General features: G+C 32.6%; 1 protein-coding gene across 15 annotated transcripts in view; it reads left to right on the forward strand.

Moving 5' to 3' along the window:
* The window catches only part of LOC145287809 (sodium/hydrogen exchanger 2-like), a 323,765-nt gene extending 316,502 nt beyond the window's left edge, over window positions 1-7,263 (forward strand). For 10 of the 15 annotated variants that reach the window (XM_080135670.1, XM_080135658.1, XM_080135661.1 and 7 more), the window contains 2 exons: window positions 5,162-5,283; window positions 6,811-7,263. In XM_080135670.1, coding sequence (XP_079991796.1) covers window positions 5,162-5,283; window positions 6,811-7,128 — 440 coding nt within the window. In that variant the 3' untranslated portion in view covers window positions 7,129-7,263. The remainder of the gene's footprint in view (window positions 1-5,161; window positions 5,284-6,810) is intronic. The other 5 variants (XM_080135659.1, XM_080135662.1, XM_080135669.1 and 2 more) reach the window with 1 other exon arrangement.
* The last annotated feature ends 9,247 nt before the right edge of the window (window positions 7,264-16,510 follow it).

Genomic DNA, 16,510 nt, shown 5'->3' on the forward strand with positions numbered 1-16,510 from the left:
TTCAGTAGAAAGCTTTCTGACATATATGAAATTTGACAGTGAAGAGGTGGAATTTTGCTGATTGTTGGGTTGGTCAAAGGTATATATGCTGATAAGGCACAAGTATAGTAAGTTTGTTGGAGCACATTCTCTTGAAATACGTTAAACAAGAACAGGGATGCAACCTTGTGGCAGTGGTATAATGTGGAACCCGTTAAGATGCGTTTTTATTTTTTTGTCGGGGACTCTAAGGAGGAAAGATTAGTGGTTGGTGTAATGTGGTAGCAATCGTCCAATCATCACACTGACTTTGTAAATATACTAGTAGGGCACCCGGCATTGCTCGGTCATAAAATATGCTTAAATATGATTTTGTATTATATTATATTGCACCCAATATCTAGTAATGATTTTAAAAGTTTATAAAAAATGACTCGTGCACCACTACCGAGAATCGAAACCAAAATGTTTGGCTTCCGATTTACTTTTTCCTTTGATGTTAATGCCTAAGCTACGAAGACATACTTGCTGCCAGGCTACAAATTTAAACATAAACCAATAGTTATTACATTACGCATGCATATTCGTAATGCCGTCGTTCGACCTTCACCTGGTAAATTCCATTTCTTTAATTTTCACACTTTGCACCGATTTTCCCAAGCTTCGCATGGGTTCGATTACCCTATGTATTAAGTTTCATGTTTATAGACCAAAAACTGACAGAGGAGTATGGTAGGTAAATTTTAAACAAATATACACGCATATATAAAAATATATAGATAGAGGTTTGTTTTACTATAAGCTTTTTATGCAAATATTACGCAAGTATAAATCATGTAGAATATCTGCATGAATACAATTACACGTAATAGTTAACTAAAGATGATCATCCCATAAGAAAATTGAAAAAAATTAACAGGGAATTAATGAAAATGAATGTTTAAAAGAATATGCAAATTAGTTTGATCTTTTGCTTGTGAATGCAATTCCACGACCCATATATAACGAAGTTGTATTTTCTTTTTAAATAAATAGAAAACAGTTTTTAATATGAATATCAATACATATAATTTTTTTTTAAAATTATAGGAGTATAGATAAGATACTGTTAAGTTTTCTAATGCAGTACAGGAAGCCGATTTTCTTTGTAGAAGACTTGACAGTATCTTCTATGTATTTGTTCCAATTCATGTGATCTGTGAAGGAGTTTTAATGCTGAACTCCCCAGTAGGATGCTATCAGCCATTGTTTTATTTTCTCAATATTTTGATATTTTTCTGAAGCGCTTTCTATCGGGCATCCAATCGTCGTCAGGAGCAATTGTTGTTGTTTTCTTTTCCTTTTCTTTTCCTTTGAGGCTTGGTGGATTTTTTTTTTTTTAATTGGCTATAAAGGTGGGTGCAAAAAAAAAAAAATATTATAAATACACCAAGCCTCAAAAGAAAAGGAAAAGAAAACAACAGCAATTGCTTCTGACGACAATCAGATGCCCGATAGAAAACGCTTGAGAAAAATATGACCGACAAACAACTTCTGGATGCCATTTTGCATAATATGCCTGCAGAAATTAAAAAGACCGCTTGGCAAATACAAAAGATATCCAACAAGATTGAAAAAAAGAAATAACTCTGTCGTGTGCAATCAAACGTGTCTATATATATATATATATATATATATATGGTGTCTCAAAAGAGGCTGACGGATTTGACATTTGAATTCAAGCGAAAGTACCGCTCTATGATAAATAGTCACTCCTCGGTGGTGCAACGACTCAGCTTCTTTTGGAACAACCTCTGTGTGTGTGTGTGTGTGATATATATATATATATATATATATATATATATATATATATATATATATAGCGTTGGGATGTGTGAAAAAAAAAAACACACCGGTCAATCTCTTGTTTTCTTTTCTCATTTTCTTTTTGTTTATTCCATTTTGTCTACATAACATTTCATTATGACATATGATGAATGATATATGTATACGTGTTACAGAAGATCAGAACAACATTGAGACCGTCGGTTTCAAATCCCAAGAAAAGGTGTCTATAATTGGTTTCCTTGACTGGACTTTCTTCAGCCGCTTTCAGAGAGGTTTGTAAAGGAAACCAAATGAGTCTGATAAAAGAGATCACTTATAGGTCCCCTTTTTGGATTTAAAACCGACGGTACCGATGGTATGATCTTCTGTAAAACATAAATAAATAAGACTCTTATTTTTTTATTTTCTTCAATATTTCAGCACTCAGCTGCGATTGACTCCTACTAACCTTATATATATATATATATATATATATATATATATATAATCAAGGGTGTGAGTTCCATTATTGAAACTTTGATTCAATTGAATAAAATAAAATACGCATCAAGTGCGCTTGAAAGCCAAATCACAATGTAATATTAGGAAAATAAACAAATATTTTACTTGTTTGAAATTTTCTTTCTTCAACTTTGCAAAATGGCAAGAGAGAAGAAGAGAAAAAAAGAAAAAAAAAAGAAACAACATACTGAGGATGGAGTTTACCTCCAAAATATATTTATGTTATAAATTTCAAACAAGTAAAATATTTTTTTTATTTTCATAATATTACGTTGTGATTTGGCTTTCAAGCACACTTGCTGAATATTTTATTTTATTCACGGATTTTTATATTTAAATTTCATTCAGAAAAATATAGTTTTTCAAATAAAAATTTTGCTTTGAACAAAGAATAGGAGATTACTTTGAATATTGTATTATTTGTTCAAATAATACAATTTTGTTTTGAAAAATTGTTTTTCTTAATGAAATTTACATATGCAAAAAACTAAATATTTAATTTGCTCTATATTGATCAATTTTATTGTGCTGGGATTGTCTTATATAAAAATATTATCTCCCAAAAATAATTTGTACGACTTGATACCACAAGATTCATTAACCTGTGATCTCATTATTCTGATATATATATTTATTGATATAGACAGATTGAGCACCCTGAATAACCTCGTTAACTTCACGAGTTTTCTCTTCTGAATACCTTTAACTTGGTATATATATATATATATATATATATATATATGTATGTGTATTATTCAATTTAGGTAAACAATATATACGTCGTTACAATAAATTTACTGTTTCAGCCTTAAAAGGCATCGTCAGGCAACAATATATCTCTGTTCTGATTCAAGATCAGTTCTTTTAATTTAATTTTTTAATCTTAAAAGGACTGGCCTCGAATAAGAACAGAGGTACATTGTTGCCTGACGATGCCTTTTAAGACTGAAACAGTAAATTTATTGTAGCGACCTTATAATAACTTTTATTTACTTCAATTGAATAAAATATTTTGCTCTTTTAAATTGACCACTATCAACAACCTCGTTAAAATTTAATGGATTTTTACTTTCAGATATTTTTCACCTGGGATATATATATATATATATATATATATATAATGAATGAATGTCAAACGTCTATACTCTGAAGTCCATGATGTTGATCATCTTACAATTTATTCCTTTAATTCAGTTGACATTTACAATTCTTGACAGTATCTGTTTTGCAGCACAAAATCAATCACTTAATTATTATATCAATTAGTGAATCTATTTTGCCCTTAATTCATCAGACAAAATAGCAACAATCAATCCATTAAGAGGTGAGAAAGTGCGTTTTGACATAATTAAAATCCGAAAATAATAATATATATATATATATATATATGACAGAATATACCTCATTTAATAGAATTAATAGATGGGTTTAAGTGACTTTATTTCTAAATTCAAAATGGCGTAATGTAAACATATTATAAGGTATTTACACCTTCTTTCCAATTTTCAGATTTTAATCATGTCATATAACACTTTGTTTATTTTGATGAATTGATTGTTTCTATTTCTTTTGATGAGTTAAGGGCAAAATAGATTCACTAATTGATAAAATAATTGAGTGATTTTGCGCTGCGAAACAGATAGTGTCAAGAATTGTAAATGTCAACTGAATTAAAGGAATAAATTATAAGATGATCAACATCATGTACTTTGGAATATAACTTTTTGTCATTTATTCACTATATTGCTCTGTAATTACATTAAGCTTCTTAAATAAGGGTTGGTATATATTATAAGGAAATAAAGTACATTTCCACAGAAATATATAAGAGCAAACAGTTAATAAAACATGTTAAACACTTTGAAATGAGTTAAAAACATATTTAATTTTAAAAAGGAAACACTTAATAAGTGGATAGTCCTTAATCCGCAGAGTTTTGAAGAAATACTTTCCTTCTCATCAGAGGGTAGGAATTAGCAAAATGCGGGATCGGATTTTGCATGCAAAAGTATTTGATTAAACAAGTTAAAGATCTTACTTGAAAACAAAAAAAGTGAAGCAGAAGGAATATAGTGAAGAAAAAAGTGATTACACATGAATGGATAGTCTTTTAATGGATAATGGATATTCTTTTAACTTTTTTGAAGTTATACATTTGGATTTTACCGTTACTGGATTATTTATCTTCCACCAGACTATCCATTCATATATAATCACTTTTTTCTTCACCATATTCCCTCTGCTTCACTTTTTTGTTTTCAATATCTTTGACTTACTTGTTTCATCAAATACTTTTGCATGCAAAATCCGATCCCGCATTTTGCTAATTCCTACCCTCTGATGAGAAGGAAAGTATTTCTTCGAAACTCCGCAGATTAAGGACTATCCACTTATCTAGTGTTTCCTTTTCAGATTAAATATGTTTTTAACTCATTTCAAAGTGTTTTTAACATGTTCTATTAACTGTTTGCTCGTATTATAAGCTCTATTTCCTATTTTGTTTTATCGAGCTTTTACATCTGGCTGAGATAATTTTATAAATGTTAATTCTTTAATATTTATAATATACTTTAATTTTACCATCTTGGATCATTTTGGTAAATTCAATTGTAATTTTTATTATATATATATATATATATATATATAACTGGTAGATTGGTAAAAAGCAACAGGGTTCTACTTTTTATTACTATTTTCTATTGTCCACTCAACATATATTAGCCATATTAGCCATGCAATCACAACTCTCTGCTGATATCTTGCCTTATCATGTACTAATGCAATTATTTCCTGACTTATATTTGTATATTCATGTGTCTACATATTCTAAGCAAAGTAATTTATCTGTTGACAGAAGAAGTTACCCCACGAAAGAGGCTCAGTCGATCACTAAGCTTGTTCAAGTCGAAATCACCAAGTGAATTAACAAGCGAAGACGTACGAAATATTCTAAACCGGCAGGCGACATCAAGAAATGTAAGTCACCTGAATAATTTTACCAGTTTTTCTCGTATTTCACAACTAGCAAGATTAGCCGGCTTTGTCCAGGTCCATAAAAAAATGTAGCATCCCTCTGCCTGTTCTACAAGTACTTTAACGGTGAATGCTCTGAAGAACTGCAAGCACTTGTACCCCCTCGACGTAAATACCCCCGACAAACCCGACAAGCAGAAAAATCCCACCCCTTCGCAGTTGAGATCCATAGATGTAAGAGAGCCTTATACTCCAGTAGTTTCTTCCCCAAAACGCTAGACTTTTGGAATTCCCTTCCGGGTTCCTGCTTCCCTAACTGTACTGACATGCAAAAGTTCAAGTGTAACGTGAACCGACATCTTTCTACCCAACTCCCCACATAGTACCCCTGTCACTTATATCCCTGATAGTACCCCCTACATCAAAGTGGCAATGTGCCTTGTTTGGGGTGAAAATGTAATAAAAAAAAAAAAAATAGTGTCGGGTTTCTCTCCACTTCTAGAATAGAAATTCTATGTTTTTTTCCTGTTTCTTTTTGAAAATGAAATGAAAACAATGAGGTAGCCTCCGAAGTTCTACTGAAAATACCAAATAAAGGATGCTCCAGAGCACTACTAAAATTAAATCCTTCCTTTCTTTGTAGGAAAATGACATGCAGAAGTTCAAGTGTAATGTGAACAGACATCTTGCTGCCCAACTCCCCACATAGTATTCCTACAACTTATGTCTCCGATAGACATTCCTGTAACGTATATCCCCGATACATTAAAGTGGCACTATGCCTTGTATGGGGGGGGGGGATGGAAAAAAAAAAAAAAAAGAAAGCTTTCCTTTAGTAAAATTTCTAGTGCTTACAACCCGGATTATGCTAGGGGCCATAACTCTCGTAACATCCAAGGTTATTTCCCTTGTATTGTTCAAATCATACTAAGGTTCTTCAAAAATGAAAAAAAAAAAAAAAAATGGTACTTGTACAGTTTAATCAAGACATTAAAAAATGAAAATATTGAAAAAAGTTTACATTGTACGTATCCGTTATGGAATGAAGTTCTCCGAAAAAAATTTCACTTAATTTCATCAACTTTTTTTTTTTTTTTTTTTTTAAAGCGAAAAAACAATTTGTTATGATACCGAACAAAAGGTTCGATTATTAGGAAGAAAAGCTAGTATTAAAGATGGGGGAGGGAGTGTCGGTGCTTTAAACTGAGTTATCTCCCCGTGGCGTGTTCAAAAAATTCAAAGATGCCTATCTTCAACTTGCTGATATAAAAACGGTTTTCCACTGTAAAAAAAAAACAAAAAAACTACTCGATCAAATTAAGTGATTTTTTTTTTTTTTTTTTTTCGGAGATCTTCAGTCCAAAACGGATACGTACAATATAACCTTCTTTTTTTTTTTTTTTTTTTCGATATTTTCATTTTTTAAATGTCTTGATTGAGAAGTACGTGTACTAAAAAAATTGTCCAAAATAACACAAATGCAGGTGTGCCAAGTTTTTTATATTCGTTTTATTTTATTTCGCTTTTCAGCTGTATCATGAGAAATACGACCGCGATTTGACACGCGAGAACAACACTGATTTACAACACCACCTTCTCATGAAGCGGCGGATGACACAAAGCGTGTGTTTGATGCGAGAAAGACAGCGAAGTCTGTCGGCCGAAGCTTCGCAAGCGAGTGAGTTCCAAGCCCCAGAAGAGAGTACTTCGTGTAAGAGCCTCCCTACGCAGGAAAAAAGATTACGCCCGACATTAATCAAAGAGGAGCATATTGATATGGAAGAGGTCAGTGGTTCGACAGAGGACAAGGACTCGAAAGATCAAAACGAAACCGAGCAAAAAGTCTGAAGTTATTGTTTTGTTAATGTTTCAATAATATATTTGACTAGGTTGGGCTTGAATGGTAGTAAATACCATAGAAGAAAACGCAAATAAAATAAGTAAAATAGTATTAATAAAAAAGACAAAAATATTTTTATTCTGGCTTGTATCATCTTAGTTATTTCCCCTTTATTTACAGAAAAAACAAAAAAAAAAAAACAAATAAACAAATAAACAAAACAAAACCAAACGGACTAAATATGTATTTTTTTTTATTTACATACGAGATATACTTGAGCGTCCATTTCAGTTTAGTGTATTATTTTTGATAAAGATTAGAAAAATCACAGCTAATGAAGAAACCAGAGTTGTTCAGCCTCTCATTTGTCTGAGATTTTTCTAAAATTGTCAGTAAATACAGGGGCAAAAACCTGGGTAGCTGAAATGAATGTTTGCGTTGAGCACGCAAATAAAATGTGATATATATATATATATATATATATATATATTGATTAGTTGCATCCCAATAAATGATATATATATATATAATTATTTTATGTATCGACATAAAATATCATAAGGAGATATAATATTTCTGTATAAATTTTCAGTATTCACGTCAACAGTGCTCAATACGTGAGCAGAGCTAGGTAGTAAGTTATGAAAATATATGGCATCCCATGTGTATATATAAACACAAGGCAACCTCATGCATTCTCAGCTGACGATTCCCTATGGGGATTAAACATAAAAGATTTTGAGTAGCTTAATTGCCATATATTTTCATAACTTATATATGTATATGTACATGTTATAGTTAGCTACAGAGTTTTGCTATATCACAGCTCTTTGACAAATTGAGGTTTCCATCTATACAACCTGCTTGAAGCAACTACCCTGGTTAGTGATAAGCACAACAGGAATGGATATATGTTAGTCTATTACCTAATTACACACATAAACTAATCATATATATATGATTTGTGTGTGAATTGTTTGGCTTATGTTGGCTAGATGAGGTGATTTGTAGTACCTCCTCAGAGCCAATCAAGCTATTATTGATCTGACGCGATATTTACTATTTGACGGTTTGCTTTTATTGTTGATAACAGGGTGTCCTGGGATTTTATGAAAGTGACTTTGATCTATGAATATTCTGACTACATCTATTTTGGAAGTTCCTACATGCACACACGCACTCATTATATATATACATATATATATATATATATATATATATATATATATTTGTATATTTTGGCAGCAGGTCATTATTTAGACATGTTTGATTGAACACGACAGTTATTCCTTTTTCCAATCTTGTTGGATATCTTTTCTATTTGCCGAGCGGTCGTTTTAATTTTGGCAGGCATATTATGCAGAATGGTACCCAGAAGTTGTTGGTCGGCCATATTTTTCTCAAGTGCTTTCTATTGGGCATCCGATCGTCGTCAGGAGCAATTGTTGTTGTTTTCTTTTCCTTTTCTTTTCTTTTGAAGCTTGGTGGATTTTTTTTTTAATCGGCTATAAAGGTGGGTGCAAAAAAAATATTATAAATACATCAAGCCCCAAACGAAAAGGAAAAGAAACAACAACTGCTCCTTATGACAATTGGATGCCCGATAGAAAGCGCTTGAGAATAATATGTCCGACGAACAACTTCTGGATGCTATTTTGCATAATATGCCCGCAGAAATTAAAAAGACCGCTCGGCAAATAGAAAAGATATCCAACAAGATCGGAAAAAGGAATAACTCTGTCGTGTGCAATCATACGTGTCTATATATATATATATATATATATATAGGTGTCTCAAAAGAGGCTGACGGATTTGACATTTGAATTCAAGCGAAAGTACCACTCTATGATAAATAGTCACTCTTCGGTGGTGCAATGACTCAGCTTCTTTTGGAACAACCTGTGTGTGTGAGGTATATATATAAAGTACTTGATCATAAATGTGAACGCTAAAATACAAATCATTTATATAAAAAAAAAACTATATGTCACATATTTCAGAGGTGTACCATTGTTTCATTGCAGTGAATCTGCCTTCTAAAAGATTTTTAAAAATCCACACAAATCATCAGCGATATTAAATGGCCTTTTAAAAGGCAGATCCACTGCAATGAAACCATGATCCATCTCTGAAACATGTAACATACAGTTTTTATAAATAATTTGTGTGTGTGTGTACATATATTAGTGTTGGGATGATTAATCGGAATCGGAAAAATCGGTGCTTTTTAGAGTATCGGAATCATTATCAGAATCAGAAAAATTTGAGCCTATATCCCGATGCCAAAACCGTTTCCTTAAATCATCTTTTTTATTTGATTTTGGGTTAAGAAACATCGTCCACTGCTTGTAGTAATAATAAAATAACTATTTATTGATTTTAAACTTCCAGTAAGACTAAAATCTCTAGATCACCCCCTAACAAATAGAAAATAAAAGCACATTTGAGATGTGTTTTAACAGTAATCGGGTCAAAATAACACTTTTATAGTTAAATATTTAGAGATTTATAAAGAATCGGAATCAGTAATTTAGTTCGGAATCGGTAATTGTATTGCAATCGTCCCATCATTAATATATACATAACATTAGATAAATGAAAAATGTTTTTAATAGTTCAAATATGTTAAAATTATATTAAAATGAATATTAGTCTTTGTGACATCATCAGATTCATTGAATGGATAATAGAATTAACAGAAATAAAAACTTGTTCATAAACAGGGGCAAATAGTTGTTTTAGATACAACTGCCAAAAGAAATTTTATTTTAAATATATTTCCAAGATTTCATCCATAATGATATTTTTTTTATACTTAAATAATGAGTTCCTTGCTTTCATATTTTTTTTACATGCCTACAGTTTTTCGTAGGGAAAAGAGGAGGGGAGGGTTATTCCATACTTAAAAATTCATTTTTTATTTGGGTTTTGTTTTATTAAAAAAAGAATTGTTTTTAATTGTTTAACATTTTTATTTGTTTTTCACTTAAATTATTTTTCAGGTATGGGATTCATTTGTTGAATTTTTTTTTTTTTTCGTTTATTAAAAAAAACAAAAGCTTGTTAAATTCATTTCCTTAATCCATTAGTGCTCCAATTGTTTCCTTCAGTTTATTTCCAAATGTGATTTGTAACTATGATATTTTATTTGAGCAAAATCGCTTTCAGAGATTTATTTGACTTGATATGATAGCTAGTTTATTTATACTATACTAGCATGCCGTTGCCTAGTTGTAAAATGTTTAATTCATACAAAAACTGAGACATTTGCATATGAGTATTATGTTTTTACTAAATAGTTCACTTCTTGTAAGTAAACCAAAAAAAATACTTGAGCAGAAATTGAAACCTAAACCTTAAGACAGTGAGTCAAGTACGATAACCACCAGGCCAGCTTGACATATCTTTAAAAAGTGTTTTTGAGCCTACTTATTAACATAAGGAATCTGTCATGTGAACGATCACGCATGCATATTCATAAAATAGTTGGTAAACAGATAAAAATCCGATGACCCCCCCCCCCCACATATCAATTTTTCATTTTTGACCTTTTAGCAACTTTTTTTCTGAATGAAAACCGATTAAAAATTTTCCACATGTTTGGATACCCTATATACCAAATTTCAAGACTGTAGATCAAAACTTCGTTGAATATATAGGTTGAGAAGTGTCTTCACACAGATTCTTACTTTTATAGATATATAACAAAAATTGGGTTGGTTACCTTACCAACATTTTTTTTATAATAATAGACAAAACTAAGAGTAAATTTTCATAGTTTACTGAAAACTGACGCATCAGTGTTGCAAATATATATAAGATGGTATATTTGAAAGACACTCCAATCTTTATGGCTAACTATATTAGGTTGGTGCAAAAATGTCGTTAATTTAATTTTTTTTTGACGTTCAACTATATATAAAAACAGTTTTGCCCCAACCTAATAGATACCTCCAAAAAATAGTTGTTTCTGAAATATCCTTCCATTCTTAAAAAAAAAAAAAAAAAAAAAAAAAAAATCATGGAGTCTAATGAGTTACGTAGTCTCATGAAAATGTCAGCAAGGGAGATAACTTACTTTAAATTTAAGAATATAATAGGAGTTGTCTATCTTAAGTTTTAAAATATTGCAAACTAAAAAGTAAAATATAACTCTGTTGTATCCCGGGCAACGCCGGGTCAGCACAGCTAGTTGAACATAAAAAAAATTATTTAACACTGAAATTATCTTTGTTTTTATTTCGTGTTCAAAAATCGATGACACTTATTACATCCTTTCCATTTAGATTCGGAACAAAGTGTAGTATCTGTTATGATGCTATACTTATAATAGTCTGTCTTTGGTCAGTGAAGCGAATTTTTTCTAGACTGAGGTAATTTTAATTTTTGTTCCAATCCAGAATGCCCCTTTTTTTGAGGAGCTGTATTTTCCCCATGTTAAAAAAAAAGCAACAAAAAAAAAAAAAAAACCGACTATGTCTCTAACTTTGCTCTTATGCAGAGGCAAGTAAATAGACAGTCGGCGTAATATTTGAATGGCAGTTCAATCTTCGTGACTAATAACAGATATCTCTGCAAAAAATTATACAGATGTTGCTGAAATATGGTTAGTTATTCGCTTGATTTTAAACCCCAATGGGTCGGCCATTGAACACTAATGGAATGACTTTGGAAATAGTACAAGTGTAAAAAGTGAAATTGTACAAAAACAAACAAAAAAAAAAAAGACGTAAGTTTAAATTTATTTATAACTAGTAAGGATACCTGGCGTTGCCCAGAACCGTATAAAACAAAGAGAAAAATGCAGTTGTTTGGAACTACCCGTTATTCTTAGGATATTGAACTGGACATATACACATATAGTTCTCCTTTTAAATAATAGATCTTTCTTCTCTGATTTGTATGTTATTTTGGTGGGATGATATCATGATTATATAATAATAATAAAAAAAAAAATGTGCGTTGGTTTTTAAGTATTGCTTACCAAAAAGTATTTATCTAATATATAAATGACTGTCTGTCCATCTCCATATTTTCAAACTCCATCTCCTCCGAAACTAAAAGTTGTAGAACAGTGCTAAGGGCCTCAAATGATTGGATCTTTTATGAGCCATTCTTTTATAGGCCTTTAGCCGGTTAAAATTGGTTTTTAAGGGATCAAAAATAAGTAAAAATTGCAAAAATCGTTATACATTTCGTACATTCATCTTAGTTTATTTTTAATTTTTAATCGGTTTATATATGCGTGTCATGTTGATACAGTTGTAATGTCACCAGCTTTGAATGCTGCAGTTTCGGTTTTAGCTGATTGCAACTAAATATTTTTTTTTTTTTAACGTTTGAAATCACAAATGAATTCTTTCTAGACTGAGGCAAAAAAAATATATGGCTAACAATAAATATACGGCTATGATAAAAAAAAAATGCGTTGGTTTTAAAGTATGGCTTACTAAAAACTATTTATCTAATACATAGTCTCATAAAAATATAAGTCAGCAAGGGAGGTAACTTACTTTAAATATAAAGTATCATATAGTAGGAGTTGTCTATCTTAAGTTTAAAAATATGCAAACTAAGAACTAAAATATAACTTTACTGTATCCTGGGCAATGCCGGGTCAGCACACCTAGTTGAACATTAAAAAAAAATTATTATTATTTAACATTGAAATTATCTTTCTATTTTTATTCTGTGTTCAAAACGGTTGTCTGTCGGTCGGTCTGTCTTTCTGCCTGTCTCCATATTTCACAAGTACCTACAAAATATGGACAAATTAAAATATTATATTTAAGCGTATTTTACGCCTGGGCAAAACCGGGTGGCCCCTTATCTCCGCTAGTTTAATAATAAATAAAACTAATATCTTTTCACCCTAGATTCTTGTGATAGAATATAACTGAGATATAAGTGTTACCAATGTGCATCAGACGGTTCTTATAACATTTTAAATATGCTCCAATCTTTATAACAAACTAAAAATATCTCTGAAAAATATACGGATGTTGCTTAAATATGATTAATTATCCTTCTGGTCAGAATAAAAGGAGCATCTGCACTAATAGGTTAAACATTTTTCTCTTTTCGACCATTCTTTGCTCACCTTGCATGATTTATGGGGTTTGTACAACTATACACACAGATTCGAAAAAGTTGTCGAAAAACAAATATATAACAAATAAATGTTATCAAAGGCAAGATAAGTTACTTTTTACCTAACTGGATAATTTTTTAGTGCTTTTATTTAATGTAACATGTTTATTCAGCTCGAAAAACATACAGTGTTTACCGATGTATTGGAAAATTCAAAATGGCGCCCAATTCTCTCTTGAACAAGGTAAGTTTGGGAAAATGAGTTAAAAATAAAAAAAACTATACAAAATACTGTTAGAAACCCACCGAATATATGTAAATCCATGTCACGGTAACATATTGAGTGAGTTTCTAAAATGTTGCATTGAATAAAAACACTAAAAAAATTATCCAGTTCGGTAGAAAAGTAACTTATCTGGCCTTTGATAACTTTTATTTGTTATATGTTTGTTTTTTGACAACTTTTTCGAATCTATGGCTATAGTAATACAAACCCGATTTATGTATGATACATTAAAAATCTTTGACATAAAATATTTTGATACGCTAATTGTGGCATCCCCCCCCCCCCGGACACCTCCTGGTGACCCTATCCTATTTTTGTGTGCCTTATGTATAAGCTGGATTAAAGTTTTGTTCTTGTTATGTTTTCTAAACGTGTTTTGTTGTTTCTTCAATAGTTTTTGGAATTAAAATGAAAAAAAAAAAAATGTTGAGGTTGTTTTATTTAAAAATTTATTTTTTAGCTACTAACACGAAACAACTTGGCCTTTTGGTCAAGATCAAAGTGTAGTATCTGTTCCGACAGATGCTGCAAGCAAAGACCATATGTGAGGGCGACCCCACATATAAGACCTTGGTCAATGTAGGGGCAACCCTTCATACCAATTGTCACTATCCAACTCCCCTACTCCCCGGGGAGTTGGTCCCCATTTCCCCTTCACTCTTCACATAAAAAATCGGCCTTGTGCCTAATTTGCTCCGTGGGGGAGCAAATAAATATCTGGCCATTGGGCTGAGATCAAAGTGTAGTATCTGTTCTTCAGATGCTGCACTTCCATTTCTTGTTCTCTTTCGGTCGAGGATCAGTCCTTCACGAATGAGACAATTTTTTTATTTTTGTACCTTTTCTCCACGTTAAAAAACGACCCTGGGGTCTAACTCTGTCCCGTGGGGAGGCATAGTAAATAGGTACTAACACGAACACTACCCGTCCCAGGATGGGTAAAATAAATTCTCTAAATATTTTTCACAATTTTACAAAGATTAAAATCAGGATATGATTATACTAAACCCTGCGTCTAGAATCCTTATATCAATTTTGATCAAAACTTATTACATGATTGTTATGCTAGAAAATGATTAAAGCTTAAGCCTAAGGAGTCTTGAGAAAAAGCTGAAATTCATGAAATCTTGATTATTTCCAATGCTTACAAATATAATTTAATGCAAGTCTAAGGCATTTTGTGTGTGAGTGAGTTTGTTCTCTATGGACTCCAAAATGGTTTGTCTGATTAAAAAAAAAAAAAAAAATTCACACAAATGCACTTTGTGTCTGGGATTGTTCTTAGATAGCATATTGGAATGCTGCAGATAAATATTGAAAATCGATAATCGAAAAAATCTGATTAAAGGAGGAACAGTCCAATTTGGACCAAAGTTAACACTCACATACAGCCTAAAATCACAAGTTCATTTGCACAGCTTTATCAACACACAAGCAAAAAAACCTGGTTTATAAAATCAACAGTAAGTTTTTGAATAAGGCAAGCGTGTTTGGAATGAATATTTCTGTTTAGAGTACAACTGAACCGTGATACTTGTCTTTACTATTTAAACTTTAATTCAAGCTATTATATAAAAATGATTTTATAAAATTAACAATAGATTCTCTACAGTGAAATATAAACTGCAATGTATTGTGGACTAAGTCACTGTGGGGAGGCATGTGAAGCTTCCTCCTGGTGACTGCGGTAGGTCCCTGACTAGAGATGGTAAGCAATTGATTTGATTGATAAATCGGTAATTTCACTGATTTCGATGAAAATAAAAGTATTGGAAGTGTGGAACATTTGTTCATCCTCATTCAATCCCAGGCAATGTCGGATATTCCTGCTAGTTGAATAATAGATGAAATGGAATGTAGATTTTCAGTGTACTGAAAAAAAAAAAAAAAATTTATTTGCTTCCCCACTGAGCAAATTAGGCACAAGGCCGTTTTTTTATGTGGAGAGAGAGGGAGGGGGGAGGGAAAGGGGGGGGGGACCAGCTCCCGAGAGGTGGGAAATGGGAGCTGGATAGTAACTGTGGTCTGTAGGGTGATCCCTACATTGACCAAGTTCAGATATGTGGGGTTACCCCCACATATGGTCTTTGCTAGTCATAGCTTGCAGCATCAGTCAGAACAGATGGTATTTATTTGCTCCCCCACCGAGCAAATTAGGCACAAGGCCGATTTTTAATGTGAGGAGTGAAGGGAGGGGGAAGGGAAAAAGGGGACCAGCTCCCGAGAGGTGGGAAATGGGAGCTGGTTAAAGGTCAGACATGTGGGGTTGCCCCCACATCTGGTCTTTGCTTGCAGCATCTGCAGAACAGATTGTATTTATTTGCTTCCCCACTGAGCAAATTAGGCACAAGGCCGTTTTTTAATGTGGAGAGAGAGGGAGGGAAAAGGGGACCAGCTCCCGATGGGTGGGAAATGGGAGCTGGATAGTGACAATTGGTATGAAGGGTTGCCCCTACATTGACCAAGGTCTGATATGTGGGGTTACCCCCACATACGGTCTTTGCTTGCAGTATCTGCCGGAACAGATACTACACTTTGATCCTGGTGCGAGTGTACTGAAACTGTCATAAGTGTTGCCGATATACACCAGAGAGTAACTGTTTATTTATTTGCTTCCCCACTGAGCAAATTAGGCACAAGGCTGTTTTTTAATGTGGAGATGGGGGGAGGGAAAGGGGGATCCTGCTCCCGAGAGGTGGGAAATGGGAGCTGGATAGTAACTGTGGTCGTAGGGTGATCCCTACATTGACCAAGTTCAGATATGTGGGGTTACCCCCACATATGGTCTTTGCTAGTCATAGCTGGTCTTTGCTAGTCTTAGCTTTGCAGTATCTGCCGGAACAGATGGTATTTATTTGCTCCCCCACCGAGCAAATTAGGCACAAGGCCGATTTTTAATGTGAGGAGTGAAGGGAGGGGGAAGGGAAAAAGGGGACCAGCTCCCGAGAGGTGGGAAATGGGAGCTGGTTAAAGGTCAGACATGTGGGGTTGCCCCCACATCTGGTCTTTGCTAG

The sequence above is a fragment of the Euprymna scolopes genome, chromosome 11, assembly GCF_053919585.1.
Source record: "Euprymna scolopes isolate OS-2025 chromosome 11, ASM5391958v1, whole genome shotgun sequence".
NCBI classification, from domain to species: Eukaryota; Metazoa; Mollusca; class Cephalopoda; order Sepiida; family Sepiolidae; genus Euprymna; species Euprymna scolopes.